This window comes from Drosophila tropicalis, unplaced genomic scaffold (genome assembly GCF_018151085.1).
Source record: "Drosophila tropicalis isolate 14030-0801.00 unplaced genomic scaffold, ASM1815108v1 contig_593, whole genome shotgun sequence".
NCBI lineage: Eukaryota > Metazoa > Arthropoda > Insecta > Diptera > Drosophilidae > Drosophila > Drosophila tropicalis.
Genome location: NW_027173070.1, coordinates 15,259,961 through 15,287,373, shown reverse-complemented (window position 1 = coordinate 15,287,373; position 27,413 = coordinate 15,259,961). Strand labels below are relative to the sequence as shown.

Sequence of the window (27,413 nt, the reverse complement as noted above, 5' to 3'; positions counted from 1 at the left end):
TTCCACAATGAAAAACTGCATTGGCACGCAACCTGTTGTCCTCATCTCCACCAGGCGAGTTCTGATTCTGGTCCTATGATTCCGGTCCTCTAGGTTCTCTCTGGGTCCATGTCTTGCCTTTGGTCCTGATTCTTGTCCAGCTAAATGCTGGCTAACTAGAGGTGGTCGTGCAAGCCATCGCCTCGCCATTCCCCTTAACTAGGCAAAGCCATAAAAGGCAAGTGTCGCTCGGATTATTCATGGCCAGAGAATGAAGATGGAGCGCCCAGCGCGCTGCATGTGACAGGTCAAAAAGAAAAAAAGAAAAATAAAAGAGGATGACAAAATAGTAAAAAAAATAATGCTAAAGAGACACGGAGATAGTGAAGCAACTTTGTCGTTTAAGTGGCCCTGCAATTTTACTCTTCTGTATAAATATATTTACCTCCTTTACGTAATGCATCACGTTCCTTTTAGAAAAATTTGTATTTGACTCAGCATTAAATAATAACCAAATTCTTTCACACAAGGGGAAAAGACGTTATTGTTTATGGTATTTGAAGTAATGTTCCTCCAATACTACATTACGACCTTCTTGAAATTTCGAATTTTTAAGCGGGCTGGGGTCTCTTCTAAGGTCAATAATTTAAGTAAGGTTCTTTTTTTAGCTTTTTAAACAAACACCATGCAGACTTTGCTATGGTTCTCGAGAATCCAAAATAACCATACCACACCTTGATTCTTGATTCCCTACACTTTCTCTTATATGTAACTCCATACAATCCGATTGAGGTCGTGTTGTATAAGTAAATAGACAAATGAGGAAAAATTAGCCGAAATAGTAATTTAAATTTCAAAAGAATGTGTTTCGCCAAAACGGTAAGCAATATATAATATTCCTTTCATAATTTAAAAGGGTCTCTTTATTGACCATCCACTTGTCATGTTAAGATTGGTTATTCTTAGCTTACTTTAAGAAACATATTTCGCAATTGGACTATTATTAGAACAGTATAGCTAAAAATTTGAGTCCTTGGAGTCTAGAAGTGTTTTCACACTTTAAGGTTGTTTTCTAAATGGTAAGAAACTGTGTTGAGTTGTCCTAATCTTTATTGTCCAACAAAAAAATAACAATCTTTTCTAACTTTTCAATCTTTTTGTAATACGCTTAAATTTCCATTACGCAAATCTTTATTCTACAACTTCAAAATTTAATGTATTTTGAGCCAGTTTAGAATAACTTTAAAAACAAAAACAGAAAACAGAAAGATTGGCGTTAAGTACAATTTAATGATTTACAGTAACTTAATAACAACTTTTTCTTATGCTTTTATTAACTTCCTCGGATCTCTGATTAGCATGATATGCTTTTATTAACTTCCTTGGATCTCTGATTAGCATGATGTGCCTTTATTAACTTCCCCGGATCGCTGATTCCTCTCGAGCCAATCTTTGACACCAGTGCAATTGGCCATTGCAATATCCTTAAAATGTTCCACTATGTCAATATCGTTTTCCATGACAATTATTGCACCGTACAGCACAGAGATCTTAACACTAAAAGTGTTCAAAGCAGTTGTCATATCGTAATGATATGTCGTCTCATCATCCATGAATTTGACGACAACTTGCTCATGATTCGTGACAAAACGTTCCTTGGCGTCGGCTGAACGCAATTGACACTGCAACTGCAGCAGGTCCTTTTTTAACTGACTAAGTGCTTCAATCTTTAGACTCATTTCAGATTGCAATAGATCCACCACATGCTGGCATTCCTTCACCTTTTCATCCAGACAATCGGTCAGAGCATTTATATCCCCGGAGTAGTTTTCAGAATTAGACATAAATTCATGCACATCTTCAATTCGTTTGACATCGGGAATAGGAATCGGTACATCGCGATTCTTGTTTGAAATAAGTTCCGGAACGTCCATAAGAAAAAGTGTTGCCATTTTGTAAACTGTGAAAAAAAATTTCGTACAATTTTCTGTTACAAATAAATTAAATTATTCTAAAACTTAATATCGATACAACGATAATGCTATACTAAGTATACTGGGATACTAGTAAGAGCAAACAAATTTGTGAAAAGTCGAAGGCTATTTCCAAGCTAACTCTGTGCAACTTTTTTTTTTAGGAATTTCCTTTGTATGCTTTTAGTAAATTAATTGGTTAGCAACTGAAAAAAAGTCGAGCTCACCCAATGCAGTAATTTAGGTTGTTTTCAAGGTTCAGTAGGATACAATTAGATAGTTTCACTAAAGCCTAAGAAAACCTTTTCAGGAATATACGATAGTAGATCAAGTTTCCTGAAAATGGTACATTCATTGACGGGAGATACTTTTATTTTTCAAAAAATGTACGACTGAAATTCTGCTTTCCTTTCCATTGGGCTCGCGTTTTACTCTATTAGCGCCATTTAGGATTACCAGTTCTGCAGATTTTACATTGGTCTTTTAAGTATTGAAGTAAGGGATAACCAGTTCCCGTTTTTAATTAGTTGTGCGTGGTTTTGTGCTTCTTTCTTTCTCTATATATTTCTCCTATGAGAGCTCCGAAATTGATTCAAGTAGCCACCAAAATCAACAAACTAACTAAAGTTAAGTATTATTTCGTGAACATAGAATCTATTATTGACCCTAGGTTTTGTCTTGTGTATCAGAATCAAAATTTTTGGAAATCTGTTTTTTAATTTATATAGCTAACTAAATTATAGAGTGCTGGCTGCTGAGGCCCTCGACTTTCTTGTTGTGATTATATTTGGTTTACAATTTTTGTTTGGGTGAGGAACTTAAGAATAATATTTACATTTTTTGGAGTTGGTAGGGAAAGGAGTTGTTTTTTAGGGATTGACATTCTTTTAGGATATGGCGTAATGTTATTTCTGTATTATTGCAGAATGGACATAAAGAATTTAATGTTGGGTCGATGTAGTGTTGGTGTGGCCAAGTCTAAGTCTTGTGATTTTTGGGGCTTTGTATTCCTGCGGGTCAAGAGTTTGGTACTAGTTTGATGTGTTGTGTATTGTGTTTCTTGTAAGTGTTTTGAGTCTTTGGAAATCTAGTTTTAAGCAGTTTCACAAGTCTTTTGAACCTATGAAATTAAAAGTCATAATCTAAAATAACTAATAATAAAAAGAACTTAAGGATAAGTTCTGTAAGAAATTGAGATATATATCCCTTAAATCCAACAGTTTTTTTTACACTTTGTTGAAGTTTAAGGCAATTAAATATTATTTGTGGTTCAAGAGTTTCAGGCTGAGAAAAAAGGAAGCATCGAATCACTTCTGTTCGATAAATTCTTTTGACTACAATAAAAACATGATCAAATTGGCATCATAACTTTTTATTATACCTCTTATATATATATCTCTTATTTTGTAATATTTTCTGGATTATTGCTCAAAATGTTTACATTCTCATGCTGTTCTTCTGCTTTGTTATACCAATTCTTGACATAATCTCTATTGATCAAGGAAACGTTTCGTAAGTAGGTTACAAAATCAATATCTGTATCCAGTGCTAGTATTTTGACATAGAGCTTGCCCATCTTAAGACTATACAATTCCAAAGCAGCTGGCACATTACACTCAGTTATCTCTGTCTCATCAGAGAACTGAACGAGAATCTTTTCACGATCAACTAGAAACCGTTGGCCAGCATCTGACATCTTGACTTGATCCTGCAAAGCGAGCATACTCTTCTTAACCTGATCCAGTAAAACATTCTGTTCGATGACTTCTTCTTTCAGTAGCTGAACTATGGAATAACACTGCTTATACTCTGAATCCAGACGATCTACCAGAGGATTAATATCTCCATTAAATATATTTGGATCGTCCAAGAATTCACGTATATTATCAATGCGCTGAATATTGGGCACAATAAAGGGATCAACTCGATATTTATTAGAAATTAAATCGATAGGTACGAGACTAGAGGTTGCCATTTTGAAAAGTTTTTTTTTCAGCAATTTTTAAATGATATTTCAACAAAATATACTTATGTTTGAATCAATGAATGCTTTGATTATTATGAATAATGAATAATATTTTGAACTTGAAAAAATTTAAGGTCTTAAGAAAAAGTCTGATAGTTTAATGGCTGCTTTGCTTTGACCAAGAACACAAATTAAAGACTCTCAGATTATCATCACGCCTTGGGACTGAGATCGAGGAGTAAAACTAAATTGAATATTAAATAAGAGTGTTTGAAGTGTTAATATTGTATAAGGGATAAACTTAGTTTCAACGTTTCCCTACTGAATAGTTCTAAATGCCATCACCCGTGTTGTTGCTAACTTTCACTTGACTTCGTGCGCTGCAAGAACAACCGCAGAAGAAACCACATTCCATGCCACAAGAACCTAATGCGCCTTTAATGCCCGGCACGCAATGTATGCCACAGCAACCGGATGGCTAGATGGTATAGAGATGGTGGCACTCAAATATGCTCCATCTTTTTGGCTGCTTCTCCAAATACTCTGCTTCTGTTTTCATGCTGGGCGAAACTGATAAGCTGCCGCTATCAACGCCTTGTATCCGCGCGTGCCAAGCTGCTGTCTTAGTCTTTTATCCTCCCACTCCGACTCCCACTCCTCCTTATCATAGTCTTCGCCGTCGTCGTTGTCGTCATCATTCTCCCTCTGACTCACTTCCCTCTTCTTGCATCCGCTTCCGTTGCGCTGCATCTGCCGGGAGCTTGCCATCCTGTTTCCCTAGACTTACAGCCAGCAGCAATGGGGAGAACAACTCCTTGAAATTCCCATTGCACATATGTGTATCTGTGTGTGTGTGTGTGTGTGTGTGGGAGTGTGCGTTTGTATTTATCTGCGGCGCTGCCGGAAAGTGAATCGTTTATGAAAACGTCCGGCACAAGCGCCAATCCCAGTCACCATGAACTCCCCACTGCTCCCCACATTTGGACCCACTTTTGGAGCATTTTACCACATGCAAAATGTATGTAATACAATACAAACTTTTCTCTTTCTCAATCTCAGTCTCTCACTCCCACTCTCTCTCTCTGTCTCTCCCTCTCTGTCTGATTATTCTAGCATGTTTCACGAACGCTTGAAGAATTTAGTAAACGTATTACATATGGCCGCCTTAAATGACCACCTTCAGGTCTTAGAACTGTGTGAATCTTCTATCCATCCTCCCCATTTATGTGCTCAAAGATAAACAGTAAAGTCTTGACCTACTTTGACGTTACATCGACAGCATCAGCAACAGCAACAGAAAAGCAGGGGGAACAAAATCCACTAACTTTACATACAAAAATGTTCACTTACCAAGGATTGAGACAGCATCGTCCAACTAAACCAAACAAAAGGGAAAAAGAAGATGAAAAACCCATATAACCCCGATACATTTTGCTTCTCTTCTCTGTAAATGGAGAGTCCTGAATTCTGGACTAGCGAAAAAGTGCAGTCAGACAGTCATTGGATCATTTGTCTTGCCATTGTTGCTTTTTTGCCCCCCATTTTAACCTTTTTTTGTGTGATTTTTTCATTCGGTTTTGCTTTTTGTTGCAACACCATAAAGTCCTGAAGGGCTTATGGGTTCAATAAGTTTGGTAGTAATTGTTTAAAATATTTTGAGAAGAAAAAAAGATGTTATGAACAAATAGAGATAAGTTTCATGTGGCTGAAAAAAAATTAGTTAAATATTAAATTTTAGAGAAAATTCCCCTGATAATAAACCAATTTATAAGCGTTGATATATAGTTGTGAACAATTCTTATCCTAGGCAACTGAAAGATTAAAAATTATGGACATGTTCTGTAGATTAAATCAAGAGTTACCAGTTTAGCATTAAACTAAATGCAAATAAAATACGTTTATAAATAATTTGTGATCATTTCTTAAACGGCTTAAATACAATGCAATAAAATATAGCCCGCAAAGATTATAATAAGATGAGGCTTGGTAGGTCCAGAATATGTTAGAAATGATAGGAAATTCAATATGAAACATAACCCATTTGAAAGCTATAGAATTACCAAAGTCGCGTCCTTCTTTGACGAGCCATCCGTATCATCTTAGCAATCCTTTTCTGGTCTAAAAGCTTCTAAGAGCTTCCTTTACTGTAGGTTGTAGAGACAAAATTATTTAATTTGATAATTTACTTTAATCTTAAAATTTTCCCTTTATCGTTGGAAGAGCTAAATCAAAGGCTATAGCAAATTAGGTCCAGCAGAGACCTGAAATTGTATCTTAGTTCCAAAAATATTTGTAGAGAAATTGCAGGGTACAATTGTAACTTTTAGGCCTAATGAAAAGCCACAAGAACAAATTTTTTTTACCAAATACGAAATAAAAGAAATTACATTCCTGTCTTGACCAATGGAAAAAAAAGAAAAATGAATAAAAGGAAAGACAAAAAAGAGGATTTGAAAAAAAAAAAATTACGAAAGCAACCCGAATCAGTGCCTCCTGACTGGAGCTGACTGTGCAAAGCAAATGAAGGTGTCAAAATGACAAGCAGAGACAGCAAAAAGAAACGAAGGACCAGCCACACACACACACTTACACACACTCACACGCAGACAGAGATATAGAAGTGGATTCGGGGGCTGCTTCGATAGATGGATGGATGGATGGGTGACTGGGTGCTCGGTTGACTGCCTGGCTAACTGTATAAGGGGCAAAGCGACAGCAACATTTGCTAACTTGCAACAACAGCAGCAGCAGCAACAACAACTACTACAACAATGGCAACTATATAACTGTATCTATGTATGTATAACTATCTATCTATATAACGGCCGTCGCGCATTGTATTGCAGTTACGTGCTCGATGGTCCAGTAAAATGGCGAAAGAAATAGAAAAAGCCAAACATACACAAGTTCTCACTTTCACTGAAACGAATTTCAAATGCCCTTTACAAATGGTTACGAAATACAAATTTTTAATTTACATTTAAATTTATTTGCATTAGAATCATAATTCCAATATATTGAAATTGACTCTTAATAGACTATATGATGAGTTCTTATGAGTTCTCACTTCTTACATAATACTTTTTAGCTATTTTCTTGTAAACTTTATAGCAATGAAAATCCTTCTTAAAATTACTACTAGCCATAAGTATCGTAATGTAAATCTGTCCCTATTGATATCTCTAGGAATTCAATTTATTTTAGATTATTTTGGATAGGTTTTGAATTAGATTTTAATAAGTTTTAGTGATCAGATTAGAGTTAAAATTATGGCAATGGAAAATTGTGATCGTCTTGTGATCTTCGTCCTTTAATGGTTGTCCATCGTCTTCTATCACAATCAAAATCCGCTCGTCTCTCGCTTTTTCGCTACTCATTCTTTAGAGCCTAAGAAGAAACGCATAACATGTCGTATATGTAATATTGTTTACATTATATTTAGAACACTTTTAACCTCTATTGCTAACACCCTTTGTGATTCTTTTCAAGGCTTCAACAACTTCTGTACAGGTAAAAAGAAAGAGTATAAAAGTATATCTCGATGCCCCGAATAAATAGTTGAAATTTTAAACAGAAATTGATGTTACCTCACAGAATGAAGCTTCCGTCGCTCTGTTTCTAATTGTTAAGAAATAATTCTCCTTAACTATGAAATGCCATCACTTTATTTTCATAATATTTCTCTACTATCTAAAAGAATCCACAAGAAATCAAACGAACTATGGTAAAAAAAACTACCAAGTTTCAATCCGAAAGCTCGAAGACTGGGGAAAAACCAATCCACTGCTTATGTGGCTAGTTTCGTGCTCAACATGTCGTATGAGTGATGATGTTTGAAAACTCTATAAGGTATAATGCCAATAACTAAAAATATAGTACTGATTCTATTCATTTTTATGTTCTCGTGTTTAATTTGACCTAAATACCAAGACACAAATAGATAATTTGTCAGTACTTATACAAGAAGGTCAATAAAAATTTCGTTGAAAAAAATTAAAGCCAAAAGTTAATGACCGTCTAAAACATAAAAGAAGAATAGTGTGTAAATTGTGAAATGTGTGCCGTGGAAAATTAAAAACGCGAATGTCATTTGTATTTTGGAAAATTCAAATGAATTTAAATTGAATAAATTTATATAAGCAGAACCCATATATCATCTATCACGAATTGGACTTTTTTTTTATATAATTATCCATTATCTATCTAGGTACTTAAACAGTAAACTTATAGAAGTTATAGACTAATAATGGCAGATTCTTCAAGGTCATGAATATGTGTTATATACTTTTTGAGAGTTATCAAAGAATCATTCTAATATACATAAAGTAAATGATCTTGAAATTACATATAAGATTAATATAAGCAAATAAATTTTCATATTATTGTGGCAAAGATTTCAATGACAAAGTGCATTGACTCTCAGTTGTGTAGTTTTGCAAAGAGTATATCTAGTACACACACACACAATGGCGACAACAAAATCGCTTAAAGACTTGGGCAATGCCAACTACACTTACTCAGAGACATGATGGTCAACTTGCAAAGCGGATTTAGCTTGTAGAAAACTTTAAATGAGTTCAAGTTGTTGATTTTGTATTATATATACGTCCTTTACGCCCACTTACAATCCGGCACATTTTTTTGTACTCAATATGTGACCACGCCCACTTGATGGCTAAACAGTTCTTTAGTGTGATGAAGCATAATACTGATGATGATGATGATGATGGCTGATTCAGTTTGATTGATTGATGGCCAAGAGGCTTGCGTGGTAGCAATTTGCACTTGAATTCAACTCAGGCAAATAGTGTCAATGCTTTTCCACATCCATATCCAAAAATTACTCATTTCAAAATAATTTCACATTGCTCATACGGCACGTCATTCGTGTGTGAGATAATTTTAGAAGAAAAAAAATGTCATATAGATACAATTATATATTTCTTTTTTATATGTTTGTTTCTATATACATGTAGATACATGGCCAATTAGATTCTTGTGAAATATGTAATTTAATTTTTTAATATTTTGTGAACGGATAGTTTTTGGGGAATTTTTTTATGTCAATTATGGGCCGGAAACGTTGGCATGTAAAAACTGTACATCGCTGTGGACTGCACCACGCGGTGGTGCACTGATGCAGTGTATCGGTGTCGTCAGTCGAAATGGATCAGTGGACGGGTGTGCATCGGGCCTTTATCATACGTGCCTATTATAGGAGCAATGATTCCATCAGCACCGCCCAAAGATTGTTTAAGAAACAGTTTAGCATTTATCAGATTCCGCCCACGAATGTCATCAAATCGTGGTTACGTCACTTCGAATGCACCGGCTCCTCCCAGGCTAGCGGCTGTCATTCGCGTTCATCCCTGCCCGTAAGTAGGATAGATCTACATCAAATCTCACATCAGTCTATATCAGTATATATATGTATGTATGTATTTGTGTATATATATTTCAGCAAATCTTCTGCACCATTTGCAATCACTGTTTGAGTAATGAGAAAAATTTCACCAGCTCCGTCAAGTGAACTATAATTACATTATTTATGTGCATAAGTATTTTCCCTTTAAGAATAAATCAATTTGCTAATTAACAAATCTGTTGAAAATATCTTTTCAACGTGCACAGTGGTGAAAAATTGTTCAAAAGTGTACAGTGTTTAAGTGAAAACCAATTGTTTCTGATGATCTATGTATACTAAGAAAACTCTATCAAACTTTTATTTAAAGTTATGAAAAAAAAAAAAACATTCAAGAAAAGGATTAGCTGAATTAATACAATTTTCTTTGGAATTTGTTTATATTTATATAATGTTTGATAAATAAAAATGTTTTAATAAAATGAATTTTGTGTAAAAAACGAATACTGTTTGAAATGTTTTTTATTGTGCTCAAAACTGCAAAAATATTAAAATTTTTGAACTGCAATCGATGAGTTTATTTATTTATTATTTTTTTTATTTTTTTTTTTTGTGATTTAATGATTTATTATTTATTTATTATTTTTTTTTATTTTTTTTTTTTTTGTGATTTAATGATGTAATACTTAAACAACATTTGAATATGTAGAAACTGTTATCGATGAATTCTTTTTTTTTATTTATTTCCTTTGTAATTAAAATTTTTAAAAAGTCTGTTTAAAAAATATTGAAATCGCTTTTAAAAGTTAATTTTTCAAATATTAATTATTAGAGTCTTATTTTTATGTGAAATTCTTATTGAATATAAATTATTCAGATCTTTTTTTTTTTGTAAGATTCAGTTTGCTTTAATATATATTTACATATATGTATATGTATATATTAGAATGTTCAAAAAGTTAGGCTAAAAATATATTTTTTGCAATCATTTCAAAGCAATTCTAATCTAATTCCGTCTGTCTCAAAAAACAATTACATTTCAGATAGTTTCTAATCCTCAAATACTTGAAAATAAAATAAATAAATATTCAATTAAATATTCAATTCAAAGTTGCATAGGATGTAATTATCGCTTTGTATTCCAAAGTGAAAACAATTTTAATATTGTTAATAAATAGAACTTTAAACAAAACCAATTTAACTAAAGTTTTAAGCATAAATTAATTGTGATCATTTACATAAATAATATTGATTTTTAAAATATTTTAAGTCCTAAAGTTCCAATTTTATTCCACTGTGTAGCAATCTGTTTTGAATCGAAAAAATTTATATTTGTCTTGTTTTTTTTGTTTTTTCTGTCATTTTCAAGTCAAAGCTAGTCATCTCTGCATTCTTTTTATGTTGTCAGATGTTCAGATTCTCTATGAATTTTTCGTTTTGTTTTTGAATTTCTGAAATCATTTGAAAATTTGGTTTTAAAAGACTTATGCCAAAAATAATAATCAGGATATTTGCTTGCTTGTTTTTTACCGAAAGCTCTGGTTCAAGATTTCTATAAAATTCAAATTGATTATAATCTTCAGACATTTTTCTCTTTTGGTAGATAAATGAAAGAATTAACATTACCACGACTAATCCAATGATACCTTTATACACGTTTTCATGTTTCAATTAACTTTGCCGTTGTTTTATCGCTTCATTTAGTTTAAATTTCCAATTACTTTAAGAGTTGTAGATATTCTATAGTCATTATAACCCTGGATTCTCTTGGGAAAGTCTGCTGATAATGGATATGGTGGTGGTAATCGCTATACAGACAACCTTCATACGTTTTGTGCAATAGTTTAAAATCATATTAATTACTAGATTTATTGATCCAAGCCAGCTAAAATCCAATATTGATTTTCAATTGACCAATTCTTTAATTGAAATTTGTTTCCTTTAATTTGTTTTCATTTTTTATCTAATTTGAAACCTTATAGTGATGGCAAAAATTCATATATATATATATATCGATTGTTAAATTCCATGTATCGTTATCGAAAAGGAATAGAAATAATTGATCTATCAAACGATTTCTTAAAATTTTGTGTAAATTTCAATATTTTTAGCAAGAACAAAACGAAACTTAGAAGCACAAACATTTTATTTGATAACAAAAGGTAACCGCGGAGCTTGACAAAGGTATAAAGGAAGTAAGAAATAAAAAAACAATCTATTAAGCTTGAGGTAATAAGTTATTACAGGAGAATTTACTAGATGGCGAATATAATATTCAACATTTTTGAATTGTGTAATTATTTGCTCTGGAAAAAAAGACAAAGTCATTACGAAACGATATCGACATTCTAAAACATAAAGTTTGAGGTAGAAAGTAGGCAACTCCTCCTTCAAGATGAACTGGTCCTAAATTAAAGAAATGCTATTGGATCTTGTAAGAAGTTTGTTTGCCAGTCTCTAACAGAAGGTTCATAAATAAATAAGACAAACTTTTACGGGGTGAAAATATTGCTTACCATGAGGCGAATATTTGAACAATCAATCGAGTAACGATTCAATTAATCGAAACGCATTAATCGAATATTATGAATATTTATCGTGCCTCACATAAACAAAGCATGTTTCTTCTGTCGAAATACATATTTATGATTTAAATAGAATAAAAGAGAGAATCATGAAAAAGTTTAAGGTTTGTATTACTCTGGGATCAATAATTTGTTAACTCAAACCAAATTTACAGTCTCTTCATTATATTAAGTGCGTGTATTTATAAGGTCAACTAATTTGAGGTTCTTTTATTTATAGATGTCAACCAAAAGATGTAACATATGTACATGTATGTTAGCAGTTAGTCAAGTGTCTACATTAATTTTTAGAGCCTTCCAAGGACTAGATATTTGTTGAAATGTATTTCTTTCAAGGTGAAGATTATTGGCCACGCCCATGCCACAGAGGCCATGCAAGCTAACCAGCTGCCTTGTTGACCTTTGCCTACATCATTTGGCAATCCACTTGGTAAATCAGGACATTAACTGTCAGGCCTTTTTGCCGAATGTGTCGCACACACACACACACACACACACATTAACGCCTTTCCGTCAACCCAACCCAGCGTCTTACTCACATGTCACTTTTGGCACCTTGTGAAAATGTCCACTTCAACGGCATCCCATCAAGCTGTCATGTCATTTCGAAACAAGCAAACGAACGAGAACGAGAAAGAAAAAGAAAACAACATTTCAGTTCAGGCGGCCTTAAGGAGGATTCCCCCAGGACATTAGTTGAACGTCAAGCCCCCATCCCGCCAAAAACATCCGCATCGTTGAGGGCTCTTCCTCCATTCCGACGTCCTCCACGAAAGTATCTCAACTGTTATTAAACATTACGCTTACAGATTACAATCGGGAAATACGCATAAGCTTTTACATTCTTGTCGCGGCATTAGTTTGAGATATGTGGAAACATATTTTTTTTTTTTTTTTTACCCGAGGCAAGAAAATAAAATTAGCAGGCTCTTCGTTCAGGCTTCGGTCATAAACATAAAAAAAAATTTTCCAACGTATGGCGGAAGGTAACATCAATACCAAGGAGATTGGAGACAGGTGACAGGAGGGGCAGCCATCAGCAGCAATTCCTCGGTATCATAATTTCGAAATGACAGGTAATTTGGGCCAAGCAAACAGGAACCAGGAACGTCAAAGAAGGAGGCTAACTGAGTGCGCAAGTGTGAGTGTATGAAATGAGAAAATGATGCGAATTTATTAAGTATCCTTACTCCAAAAATACAGAAAAAACGAAGACGAAAACGAAACCAAACCAAACCAAACACACACAAATCCTCAAGCAAAATTTATGATGCTCAATTTTCCACAACTCCAACCTGACTCTCCCTCTTTCGCTGTCTTTAAAAACTGATAAATTTATATTGTACTTTGACGGTAAAAGAAAAAGTGTTTTCGCTTTAATAGGTATGTAGTGGCAGTTATTCCTGATACACGTTCATCTTCACCTGTGCACTATGGGTAAGTTAGGCCAATTTTTAGGCACTTTTTAAATTATTGAATAGACAACAAGAAATTAAATAAAACTTTATGAAACACATACTGAAATGAATAAAAACAAGCTATCCTGTGAACCAGAAAAGGAAGAGAGATGTCTAAATCAATCTGAGGAGAATGCTTAAGGTCGTCCTACTAGCCGTACAAACCAAATGATGATCTAATGTTTATCAGATGTCATAGCATTTTGATTGAATGACTTAAAAGTAATTTGCAAAAAGCTTTAGAATGAGTTATCCTGCGGTGGAGCCCTGACTACAAGGAGGTCATGTGTCTCCTGGACTCGTTTGATGAATGTTTTTACCAACTTCAATTCTAGACGAACTAGTGACCAAGGAAGAAATATTCTTATGTGCATTACCGAAGGGTATTCAAAAAGTTTGTGAAAAATCGTTGGAAATCCTAAAAAGGAAGAACCATCGTAAGGTATGCAATGGCCAGTGTTAAGAACGAATGAAATTGAAGTACTTACATCTCGATGGATTCATCAGTATCACTGATAAGTGATTAACCAATGTAAGCGTTATTATTGCTTTAACTTTAGCCCCGTTTCAGATGTCGAGATAAAAGAATTTATAAATTTATTATAATAGTAATGCTTAACAATTGGTAAGTTGAAGAAAAGATGCATTTCTCCCATAGTGCTCCTTGCACTTTTGCCTTGTAAACACTGCCAAATGATTTAAGCACCAGAAAATATTTGCCACACACGAGCACGCCAACTAATGAAGAGAGTTATATGTTTTTTTTCTGGCTTTGTTTTCTACAGGGTATTCTCATAGTCTAATGGATATTTAAAGGTCTGAAGCGTGCAGTAGAAGCAAAGTGCCCACTGAGAATTACATAAAAGCACATGAAGTAATCCTTTCATTGGCCCTTTGATTGTTCTCTTTATGTTGGCAAATTGGGTTTATGGCAAAGATTTAACCTATCCATTTTGATTCCATTTTCAAAAGCCTAGAAGTATGCTAAAGTCAAATATTTGAAAACTATTTAACTGTATGATTTTTTTTGATTTTCAGTAGAAACTAATATATCAAAGTGAGAAAGACAAGGAAGAACTAACTTCGCTCTGTATATATGTATCTTTATATAAAATATACATAAAATTAAATCTTTCTCATAATAATCAAAGCAGGCATTGCCTTAAACACAAACTCCAAATAATTTTTTACACAAAAGTACAAGAGTACCCAAATTGTTTTAAAAATGGAAAATTTATTGGAAACCCTCGATCTAATTTCAAACAACTATCGTGAAGATCAATTCGCAGTACCTGCTATACGAGCCATTCATGACATACGCGAATTCATGGACGATCCTAATAATTTCGATGGTGATATTAACGTTCTGGTAGATCGTTTAGATTCCGAATTCAAGCAATGTCAGTGTATAGTTTACCTACTAACCGAAGAACTCAAGCAGAACAAGATCTCACTGGATAATGTTAAAAGGGACCTACTCGCTTTGCAGGCCCAACTCAAATTGCCAGATGCTAACCAACGTTTTGTAGTCGAGCAAAAGAAGATTCCAATTCAGTTCCCCAATAAACTAGAGATAACTGAATGCGATGTGCCCACCGCTCTGGATCACTATTGTCTTATGATGACAACGCTCTATGGAAAGATACTGGCAATACATGCGGATATAGATTTTGTTATTTACTTACAAAATACTGCCTTAATTAATAGAGATAGTGTCGCTGAATGGTATGAGAAAATTGGAAAAGTAATATATGAAAAAAAGGAGGATTCAATATAATAAATATGTATAATAGGACTACATATGGGAGTAACACATTTTTCTGAAATTTACTTTTAAAGTAAATGGTTGATAACAAATTAATTCTTAGTTAAAGAAGTACTTAAGTCTTTCTCTTTGTCTTATAAGCTTTAAGGAATGACTCACATTATCCTCCTGTTTCTTTCTATTTCTCTGCGATTTATAACCAATAAAACGTAAATTAACTATACTAACAATAAGATAAAAACAATTTTAAGTACCAAGTTTCCTACCAATAGACAGGCTCTCTCTGTGTTAGATCAAATTTACTATACATTTAGCATGAGTATAAAAAAATACTTAAAATATCCACAAGATACTTTTCAGATAATTTTCAGTCCAATAATTAGCATATTTTTAGGCATAACAAAAGTTTTTTTAATAGCTTTGCATTGCCAGCACAGAAAATCTAGCATTTTTCAATCGAACCTGGCTCATAACTTCTGGTTATAATCAAAGACATCTTGAAATCTGGATAAAGAGAAAGTACTCTTCCACACTGAAAAAACAGTATAGCAAAAAGAATTACTTCTTGCTGAACAGTAACTGATTTGTGTGTTGCAACAAACACAAAGTACGAAACTTTTTTTATTTATTGTATTATAACCTACTTTAAAGAAACTTGAAAGTAAATAACGTATGCACATCGAATGCAAATTGTCAATCAAAAGAAAACAAATTTTTCCATTCGGCAAAAAACATTTTTTTAAGTGTAGTTTTGACCAATTTTTTTTTTTTTTTAAATCATTTTTTTTCTGACAAGCACGAGTCGAGTTGTTTCCGAAGTGCCATTGTCGAACCTACACTAGCATTTACTGTGTATGTGAGACGACAGCGCTGCGGCAGAGCTAGGCCGTAGTCCGGGGAATGGGCCGTGCCGACCACTGCTTTAAAGTACTCGATTTATACTTAAAATCCGATTACTTTTATGTAAAGGTTAATAGCAAGTTGTTTAGTTTCCCTTATAATTGGGTAATTTAGACAATTAATCTTTCGAGGACTATCGTTTTTGGTGAGTAGTGATGGAGAAATAAAGCAAACAAAAAAATGTTTTGAAAGTCAATCTAACTTTTAAGGAGGCTTTGAAAATAACTTCTAGTGTAAAATAAGAACAAAAGACAAAGTAAGGTGTACACGACAAACGTTTTTTTAAGAGTAAGTACATACATACATACATATGTACATACATACATATGTACATAGGAAGCGTGGAAAGCGTGGTTAACGATGGAAGAACGCTAGAGATGCATAATCATAAAATTATTAATCGATAAAATGTAATTTGCATATTTCAACAGGAGAAACTTTTAATATTGTCTGGAGTCAACATCAATTGAAGGCATAATGAAATTATCAAGCGGTAAATACCTTTCTTCATTTTAAATTAAAGCACAAACTAATTCATCTATACAATAGATAAAGAGGCTATGCAAATAGAGCATTTAATGACAAGATTAAACGATAAACGGCAAAGGACAATTATATTACTGGATGAGATTGAAAGTGATCTTAATCAATGGCAAGACATACTTCTGACGACTGAAGGATTTTGTCGTCTTGTTTTGGGAAATGAAATGGTTTATATACGATTTCCCGATGAAACCCAAGGCGTTATTACCGATATATTCAAAGGACTGGGTAAATATGTTGCCAGAAAGGAGTCACTAAAAACGGATATAAGGCATATCGAAATGGATATTCGTTTTTTGAAATTACAACAAATGAAAAATAAATATTATTGAGCTGCGTTTAAGTGAACTTAGTTCATTAAATGCTTTTCGAAGATAATTTAATATAATCAAAGAATTTCAATATGTTTGTGTGGGATAAAGCAAGAACTTCCACTATCTTTTAGGTCCTTGAACACGTAAAATGTGATAATGGTATGTGCTTCGATCGAAGAGTCAAAATTTTAAAACTCAAAACCCCAAAATTATGGCGAAATTATGGAAAAATGACAAAAAGGGATAAAACTGGTGAAGATCTCTCCAACCAACGAAAAATCAAAAGCACATTGATAAAGGAGATAAGCGAATAGCTGAAAAATCAAATCTTACAACGAAGAAAACCTAAAACAGTATCAAAAACAAAAGTTATTTCAAAATGTTTAGTCTCGGATGTTAATATTCTAAATAATGCTAGGAATTGAGACTCTTAAAATTATTAATTATTAAAATTCTTCTATATGCTTGGTTTATTAATGGATCGATAAAAGGAGATTTCATGGATGTGGGTAAAAGGTTAGCTTGTGTGCCATTCACATTTGACATTCTTGCATTTAGTTAGCTGTTTATACTTTCAAGTTTTCTTTAGAAAAAGATTATTTGATAGGCGGCAAATAAAAAACAGGTGAGTAGGATGTCTGTACAGCTTTTTAAACTTATATTATCAACAGACTTTGTTAAAGAATTTTAGAATTTCATGGAGATAGCAAATCCTTAACGCTAAACTAGTTAAGAATAGCAACTAAATGCCGCAAAAAAAGCTTAAAATGCACACATATTTTTCAAATTCCCAACTAGTTAAAGTCTCAATTTTGAATGTGCTGGTTCTTTAAATACCTTTACAGACGCATCTGTTCATTGTGTTTGTGGTGGCTGAAAATTGTTTGTTTCATCTCCATTAAAACGGAAAGTAAATGGGCCTTTTCATCTAATCATTAGAGATCTTCTTTGGGAGTGGATTCTGTTGGAGCCATCTGGATTACTTGTATTTGAGAATACTCTCATCAATTTGGCCATATTTCATTTCTGAACCGAAAACATCTTCAGCTCGTTTAACTTTGGCTATTAAAAACGTTGCTATTGATGTGCATATTTATTTATTATAACGTATTCTTGTTGTTCCTTCTGCCATAATGCTTGGATTATCTAGGCGCACATGGATGCCTGGATTTATATACATACCCACACACATACATATGTGAGTATGTACATATGTGTATGTGTCTTTGACAGATTTATGTGTCAAGAATCGTATATGGTTAGCATATACGTACAAGTTAAGACCAAGGGGCAGCTTTAAGCCCTGAGGAAATTGAAATCTTAAGCTTTATTGTTTTACTGGCCTTTTCAAAGGACTGAACAGAAACAAGAGGCAAGCCCAAACATACACACACACACAGAGAGAAGAACGGGCAAAAGGAAGTGTCGTCGCATGCAAAGTTAAGCAAGAAAGTGAATAAAACTGCAGCAAAAGCAATTTTCATAAATATTTAATGGATAATGGCGAAAATAAGTACATTCAAGAAATGTATGGGAGAGGGGGCACTTGCTAGACATATGACTTTCACATATCTATATATATATACATATATATACTTATGTATCCATGTGTATACATATGCCACATAACACATGCCGACATATGAATCACTGCTTTTAGTTGGCCCAAGGCCCAGGCCGAGGAGTGTCATTAAAAGAAGAGATCTCCCGCGAACTGCCATCTCCATCTCCATTATTGTATTTGCCCTCCATCCATACATCCGTGCGTCCATCCCTCCATCCATCCATCTAGTGGTGTGTCCTTCAGGTTTTTGCCCATTACATGCAGCAAAAATCATAACAATAAAAATGAGACAGGCTGAAACAGAAAACCGGCCAAGAGAATGGGCCCGGATGGGTGTTGGTGGGGGCGAAACTCCTGTTACTTAATCGATGATGATGAATAATTGATTTGCTGGGAAGCGCCCAAGCATGGAAATGAAAATGTCGGAGCAAACAGTGAAAAGATAGAGGGGAGGTAGGCGGAAAATGGCTTCGGCATTGGCGGCTTCTGTTTCTATATGCCATATTATTGTTGTTCCTGTGTTCTTCTGTGTGTAACGAGTGGCAAATTTCAGGAAACGGAAATGGCAATTGCAAGCAAAAGGCGAAAGCGAAGGCAAAGTCGCACGGTAAATGTGAAGTTGGGCGCTAAATGAAATGCCAACACAGCAACATGAGGCAAGCAAAGCAAAAAGGCGGAAACAGCATTGCGAATGACGTTCACTTTTTGGTCGAGAGAGGGAGATATGTTGGATGGCAGAGGATATGAATTCCAGGAGACAGCCAGGTGCCAAGGTAGACAATTTGCTGATATTTAAATTTCATTTGATATTCTATTTAACCGAGACAGGAAGCTGTAAATGCGGTAAAAGTATTTTCTGTAAATAAGTAAATACTTTACAGATATTAGATCACCACACACAAGTCTTCAAGCTTAACAACTTCAGAAACTTTAAGTGGAATCTGCAATACAAATACTTCGTTAATCCACAATCCTTTCCATTATCCCCTATTCAGTAGTGTTCGCTTCTGAGTGAGTAAACAAAATTGAATGACTCCCTTCAGTAAGTAAGTCAACAAGTTGACAATATGGATTCACAAGCTCCATCTAAAGTAGGATGTGCCTTAATCGTCACAAGGTTTAAATAATTACTTTTCTCAAGAGTATAAGAACTGATCAGGGGACTCAAAAAACAATAAAGTTAGTTGATCAAGTGAAACAAGTGATCAAGTGAGTGAAGTGAACAAGTGAGTCACTGAGTGAGCAACTGTGTGACTGAATAAATAAACTTGTTTATCAATTACAAACTGGGTCAGTGAACTTGTTCATTCAAATAAATCGCTTAGCCCAAAACTCCTTTTCAAGTCGAGGACATTAGAATTAAAGTTTCAATAGATCAGTTTTAGCCGATTTGAAAATTATTAATTGATCCACATTTATAATAATTTGAGTTGTGTATTACAAGTTTTGGCAAAGTTTTTCGTGATTCTCAACTAGTTCAAAAAATTGGCATGGCGTTTTTTATTCTGGATCCTTGAGCAAAGTCTATTATGTTAATAATAACAACAAGCGGATTACTAATAGATGAACGTATGGTAAAATATATGGTTAAATATAATTTATAATATAAAGTGAACAATCATATTTTTTGCCTCATTTCATTTTGTCTTTTTATAGATTTGGCTATCTTTTCACTTTTAACTGAAACCTTCTAATGAACTATTATAATCGAAAAACAGACATCCCAAACTCGATAGTTTCACCCGATTTCACGTCCTATGAATAGGACTGAATTAAAGACATCTTCAAGGCTTCCCTTTATTGCAGTTGATTCGTGAAAACGAAAATAGAGTGAAACCATTAAGTTTATTCATGTCTTTATATTTTTATTTTAACTATCACAGACTTGCTATCTTTCTGCTATCTTTGTTGCAATTCCCAACTAGTTTTAGCGTTGAATACTTGTGATGTCCATTGCAATTCTGAAGTTCTATAGCCAAGTCTGCTAGATGATAGAACTTGGTGCTTCTTGAAATAAGTATACAGACAACTTGCTCACCTTTTTGTGTTGGCTTTGAAATAATCTTCTTTTGAAAGATTCACCTCGAGCCGGCTTAAATGCAAGGCTTGACTTTAATATCGCAGAGTTCTTTTTATGTATAGGATTTCCACAATTTATTTTTTACAATTTGAGCCCAGCTTAATCAAATGTTTATACCTTATTTGTTAACATTAAACTTGTTATTAATATCTATTGATAATAAAATTCATTTAAATTTAAGTAACTTCAATAGGCAAACAAAAGAGAGTCGTTTATCGGTAACTTGGCTATTTCTAAAACGTTTATTAGTTTAATACACATATTAATGACCGTAACCAACCAATTTCATAAAGATCAGGTGGCTTTATCATTTAGCTTTAATAGGAAGAGAGAGGAAGACGAGAAGAATTATTTTGACCAGCGAAATTTGTTTGTTTTCCATGCCTTTATTCGGTCCTTGTGAAATTTGTCCAGCCTTCAGGTGATATTGAAAGTTTTATCCTTTTTTTTTTTAAATGTTAAGCCCTTTAATGTATTAGTCAAATTTAGTTGGCTACTTTTAGCTTATTCTTTTAATGTCTAAAAAATTAAACAAGTGAGGAGATGGACTTTTCGTTTGAACAATGGAAATCTTTTCGTTTATACTCGATTAAATTGCAATAACTTTCTCTTTCTGAGGCATTCAACCGAAATGCAACAAAAATCTAAGCCCTCCACACGAATAATGGCCCCCGAAAATTGGCATGGACAGGGATGGGCAGAGATAGAATCTTTTCTTGTGGATGGTGCAATGTGAAGATAGATGGCATAGATATGCCGCCGATGCTAATAATAAGCATTTCGCTTTAACGGGACATTCGTGACAAATCTGGCGTTGCAGGCGACTTTCTGCGGCTGTTGCTGTCGCCATTGTGGAAAGGACAACGACAACTATGCCAACGGCAACATCAACTGAATCTGGCAACAACAGCAACGGGAAATGACGAAAGAAAAGAAAAGATGGGGGAAAAAAAAGCAAATATTATGCTGCTGCTGTTGCTGAAAATAAATTGCAAATTTATCTCATATAATTCAATTAAATGATTTGCTTTTCGCTTTCGTCTCAAACTCTTGACAACAACTTGTCTATGTTTTCGTTGTTTTTTCCTTTTTTCTCTCTCTCTTTTACGCATTTTTTCACTTGACACTGCGTTGCGCTTTTTGGTGATTTATTGCCCCTTTGCTTGAGTCTCCCTGCTCGATCCCGACATAATCATCCTCAGCATCATCAGCATCATTGTCGTTGGGGCCCTTCCCGGCGACCATTGTGTCTTGTTCCATCTAAAAATAAGTGAGAGTGCCGCACTTGGCTGCATATTTAAATTGTTGGCTGAAATCGTGTTACATATCCCATTGCCTAAGGGACAAATGGACTGACTAGTGGCTGGCTGGCTAGCTGGCTGGCTGACTGCCACAAAAATTGGTTTGAAATATTTTGGCATTTTCCATCAATTTTCATATAATGCAACGACTTTCGTCTATTCTGATTTTTCTTTTTTCATCGACTTCATCGATATGCAAGCAAAATCCCAGTGCCATGGAAGAATGTTGATGGCAACACAGACATCTCTATGTGTGTGTGTGTGTGTGTGTGTGGGTGTGGCAGGAGACAGGAGACATTCTCAATCATTTATGCAGCAATCAGTGCTGACGTCTTTTCCACACGTACGATTACTGAGCAACTCGGCATAGAAGTTTCGGTAATGCCAAGCATATTGGATTGAAATTGAATGGAGACCATTTAAGATGAACACTAACAAATGGATATAGGTCACTTAACCAAACCTTCTTCAAATCAAAGCGAAACCATTTGTCGTTATATATTTTCAGAAACAGGAGTAAATTAATCTAATCTAATTGACAAATTTTCGAATTTTTATTTCATATTTTTAAACTAAGACAGTCACTCAACACATTGAATTGTTTTGATCCCTTTAATCCTTATTTGTGTTTTAAAAGTCGCCTATAAGTATGCACCTCTTAGATACGTTTTGAAGGCAGTCAAAGGACTCCCTATTCCATCCAAAACCACAACAGGTCAAAGTGATTGGCTGTACCTAAGTTATATAGAATTTAACATGCATTTTTCTCATTTAAACTTTAGTACTAATTTTCATCAAGTCAAGGCCAGTAGGAAAATTGAAGCCATTAAAGGCAGAAATAACAATCAAACAGTCAATTTACCATTAAGTAGTCGAATTAAAAGAAAATATTTTTTCAACAAATTTTTAATTGTTGACATTGTAAGTTCTGCACGGATTTATTGACAAACGTTTGTCTCCGAAAACAATATATTATATAGCTTTAATACTCAAATTTGACAATCGAAACTCAGTTCACTCTTTTACTTTTTATGATGAATTTAAGGTAATAATGTGCCACAAAAACTGTGACAACACGTTGTTGGGATGGGGATATGTATCCCATCTGGAAGAGCTATGGTTATAAAATTGAATCCTTTCGAGCTATTGTTGGTTCACGCACTTAATGAGGCCTACAAAGGATAGTAATGCAATCAAAATTAAATGAACAAGGACATTTTGCCAAAAATTCATCAGTATATCAATCACTAAAGATAACTAGAATAAGGTAAATATTACTGTGTACTATAAATGCTTAATTTTCAGCTTTAGATGGCTTGGATGTTGGTTTTCTGAGCCCTTCTGACGATGGGCGTTGAAAAAAATATATGTTTATTGGACTCCCAAATATACATACTAATCAAAAATGATATACAATCATGTTGTGGGAACTCAATTTCACCACTTTAATCCCATTACTAGCTTCCAAGTGTTACTAAACCAAGTTTGTTTTTGGTGTACCGCTTTATCTTTTACTCCAGAGACAAAAAAACCAACTACTAGAGTTGATTTTAGTCCTTTTCGAAAATAATTTCAAGTCAAAATTCGTCTCTCTATATGTACATATAAGGAAGTTTGTCACGATACTTTATCGTCCCTGCAGTGAACTTTCAATATAATAATCGTCCACAACGAATTCATTTTTTACTTGCTTGTATCTATTTAATTTCTCACGGTGGACGCGGCGAGTACTGGCGGATTCTGAATTGTAGATCCTAGACGATTTTCATTCTTGAGTCCGGACTATCTTCATAGGATCCCTTCTTCTTTCCTTCAGGATGATTGCAGAGGAGCAAGAGTCGTTCTATGAGACCTCCTGAACACCTCGTGCCGTGTAGTCAAGTTCCTTGAACCCTCCCGGTTATTAGCCCATAGATTGCGTTTTAAGGACTCTCACTTTGATTCTGTACGCCCCGTTAACTCCTGTGGTTTTCCTGAAGCGTTTTATGGACATTTGAGTAATTCTGGTGCCCTTCTCTTCGTATTTTCAGGATATTTCCTGAGATCCAATGGTCACTATATTAAACTGAATCAGTCGCATTTGCTTCTGCCGGCAACAGCAATGGATTTAGTAACAATCTAATCAAAAGAGATAATAACATTACTACCTATTTAAGTTTTATATAAGTTACCCAAATGCTTAACAAATTAGTCAGTGTTAATTAAGTCACTCTCAATTAGTGACAACAATTAAATAAAAACAATAAAAAATAAAAAAAAGCATGTTATGAGGCGATCATAAGTGATTAGCTCATATCTAAGTTAGGTTACAATGCCTTCTTATATAAGTTCTTTCGATCACAATCCTTGACTGCACTGTCAGCCATGAGAAGAGAGAATCAATCGGATAATCAGATTTTTTATCCATCTACACAAAAAATTGAGGGAAAAAAATACAAAATTTTAACGAAATTTGCATTCGGTGATTTAAAGGTTGAAATCAAATTAAGTCAACTGCATAAATTGACTTTTTAGTGCAAATAAAATGCTGGATATATACATAGATAGAAAGCGCAAAAGAGCACAGACAATAAAATTGAGTTGAGTCAAATGCATATAGATGTATATATGTAGCATCGAGTATGTAGGTAAATAGAGAACGAAGGGAGGGAGGGTGATTCCATTTTATTTTATTTCATTTTTTCCCCCCCCATTTTATTTAAAATCCTATCAAAAATGGCAATTGTGTCACCAGAAAAAATTTTCTACATGGGGTGGTGGGGGGATATATAATGTATTTATTCACAAAGCAAATTAAATTCGTTATTCATTGTCATGATAGAAGTTAGGATCGATGGCCATTATGTGAGCAGCTTCGAGATGGCCAATTTGTTTAATCAATGCAGCGAATTTGGTGCGATTTGTTTTGCAAATCTTACGGGCTGACTCTTCATCCATGTCGAATGGTTGAATAGATAAATCTATCTGTTGATTTGCCAACTCATTGAGCTCCTTATAGAGTTCCGACTCTTTCTGGCTAATGGGATCTTGACGACCTGATGCATAGAGAGTATTGGGTATAATGTCCTCACATACTGGGTCACAATTAAGGACCAATTGATTTGCTGATTCCTTCACTTCGATTGAACTGCTTGGGTCTTTGGTGGCATCATCGAGCTCTCTATTTTTACGCTCGCAGTCGCAGAAAAAGCGCTTGTTGAACACAACCACCTCCAGTTGATAGTCCAACCAACTCATATCCCATTCCAGTTCCAGCATGTATTTGTAGGTAGCCTTCAACTCTTCACAGTGCAGACGCATCGCCTCTTCTATGTCACAATTCCTTGAAGTAATGTCATCAAACATTACCAACAGCTTGATATCCTTTTCCAAGATATCATTGATTTTATAATAATGATCTGGTCTCAATAATATCTCATAGGGTTTCGGTTCATTGAAGAATTTCTCCAGAGTGCTGATTCCAAACTTTACTCTGCGTACACTGCGCATTACCTTCTCGTAAATGGATTCGAAATCCTCCAATTTTGCCTGATAACTTTCTCGCTTTTTTTCCAAATCCTTGAGCTCTTCTTGAATTTCATCGCTTTTATATTTACGGCAGCTGTCGATGGGCTTGGTTCTGGGCAAATTGTTAAGATAGCAATAGCGACCAGTCGGCAATGGACCAAGCTTAATATTGATCAAAAAGTTCAACATTCTTCAAAAATATATATTTACACAAATACTTTACTAAATTAATTGTTAGAAAATCTTAAATAACTATGTCTAATTTGGTCTGATATATTTTTTGTTTGATTACACTGACAGAGAATCAAAAAGTAACTTGTTTAGGCTATTCGCATTTTCAGATTATTTAGTTCAATGCCAACTCAAATTCAAAATTTTCACAAGGTCAAGTTCCAGTTCATATAAATATCATATAAATCTTGTCCTGAAGACCAAAACACTCGTTAAATTCATCAACTGTGGGAGGAACTAAAATTTGTCTCTTAAGTTTCAGTTAATTTTATTTTTGATTTTTTTTTTTTGTTATGCAAATAACAGCGTCAGATTAAATAACATATGTACATGTGTATACCTGTTGAAATTTATATAATTTAGAAATATATTAATAATAAATTATAATACAGCATGCAAAAGTACACAAACAACATTTATTTTACTTATCTGTGGAAAGAAAAAATCCACTTTAATGTAATTTTTTTTAGATTAAACAGAAAAGTTCATGTATTTTGATTTACATTATTTTTAGCTTAGTCCAACAAAATCCTAATCGTTTTGGAGATATATGTATCACATTATATAGATTATTTGAGCTGAATCGTCTATTTCCTTTCTTAGCATCTACGTAGATAGATTAAATTTTTGAAAAATTTAATTGGTTTTCTGCTCTTAGGCATAATAAGGACATGACATTTAAAGAGAGATTTCGCCCTCGGTCACTATATTAATCTATTATAATAATTATTCATCCATTTATCTATTAAGATTACGTCTCTCACGGCAACTGCCCACAAAAAACTTAATCTGTATGTATGAAGGATCTTCCTTTAAAACCAAGAACAAACTAATCTCCACTAATTTGGTGGTAGATGGTTGTATTTATATGATGATAAGCCTATAGTTAATAAATATAAAAACAAGCAACCCTTAAATATTAAAAATCTTGAATTCGAATGTCGGTCATCAAATTTTATTTCTTTGATTACTAATTACATATTCAGCTCAATTATTGTTAAAAAAAAAAAGACTTAATGTAAGATTACACAGGCCGTTAACTTGAGAGGTGTTCTTAACTAATTCGGGTACGCTGATTTTAACTGCATACTTGGTTTTTGTCCATCACGTCCAGATTTTGTTTGCACATAGAACTAATAAACAATTTGTTAGACGCAGCAGATTCCCATAATTCTTTAAAATTAAAAATTCTTGGAATCCCTATAGCATATCCAGAGTTTATGATATTATCCATTATAACAAGGAAAAAACTCTTTGATATTTTGTAAATTTCTTTTAAATCAAGCCTAGTATATTAATAGGATAAAATAATATTGTTTTTAGTACAATATTATGCCTATATTATGGAATAATATATTGCAAATGAGGTCATTTTGAATAATTTGAACGCATTTTTTTCGAAATCCTGACGCGATGGAGAACATTTGAGTACAGGGCCGTGATCAGCACCCCCCAATTACTATAGGAGACCTATTGAGCTTAAAACACTTTTTTATGACCTCAAAAATGTCGGCCTGTGTTATCTTTCATCAAACTTTAGGTCATTGAATTTAATAAAAAATATAAAACTGCAGTTTCCAATATTATTATTTGAACCAATATATTTCGGTTGCCGATGTGCAAATTCAGGGCAAATTATTTAACACGTCAGCGCCGTTCGACGTGGAGTTAAGAACTGATGAAACCCAATTATAACAACACAAACACAAATTAATATTATACACACTTAAGTTGCAATAAACAAAAGAATATAAGCTCTATAATGAAAGCTCAATGATAAAGAAACTTATAAAACAGAGCTAAAATTTTATCAAACAAAACGAATTTCGTTAGATTCGGTGAAAATCTGGACACGTAATTCCTTATTTTGTATTTATTTTGTATTT

General features: G+C 33.8%; 3 protein-coding genes and 1 long non-coding RNA gene across 5 annotated transcripts; 2 read left to right on the top strand and 2 right to left on the bottom strand.

The window, feature by feature from the left end:
• Positions 1 to 1,373: 1,373 nt before the first annotated feature.
• LOC137578196 (uncharacterized) lies at positions 1,374 to 1,931 on the bottom strand. The gene has a single exon (XM_068291865.1). The coding sequence runs from the start codon at positions 1,929 to 1,931 to the stop codon at positions 1,374 to 1,376; it is 558 nt and encodes a 185-aa protein (XP_068147966.1).
• A 1,420-nt stretch (positions 1,932 to 3,351) lies between these two features.
• LOC137578195 (uncharacterized) lies at positions 3,352 to 3,927 on the bottom strand. Its single transcript, XM_068291864.1, has one exon. The coding sequence runs from the start codon at positions 3,925 to 3,927 to the stop codon at positions 3,352 to 3,354; it is 576 nt and encodes a 191-aa protein (XP_068147965.1).
• Positions 3,928 to 9,083: 5,156 nt separating this feature from the next.
• On the top strand, positions 9,084 to 9,648 carry LOC137577903 (uncharacterized). The gene is made up of 2 exons (XM_068291463.1): positions 9,084 to 9,293; positions 9,380 to 9,648. Exons 1-2 carry the CDS (start codon positions 9,084 to 9,086, stop codon positions 9,446 to 9,448), a joined length of 279 nt encoding a protein of 92 aa, XP_068147564.1. The 3' UTR covers positions 9,449 to 9,648.
• Positions 9,649 to 12,079: 2,431 nt separating this feature from the next.
• Positions 12,080 to 13,669, top strand: LOC137577250 (uncharacterized). Of its 2 annotated transcripts, XR_011032390.1 has the most exons (4): positions 12,084 to 12,116; positions 12,157 to 13,006; positions 13,069 to 13,302; positions 13,404 to 13,669. It is a non-coding gene; the product is annotated as an uncharacterized lncRNA (long non-coding RNA). The 2 variants fall into 2 exon arrangements; XR_011032389.1 differs by having other exon boundaries at positions 12,080 to 13,006.
• The last annotated feature ends 13,744 nt before the right edge of the window (positions 13,670 to 27,413 follow it).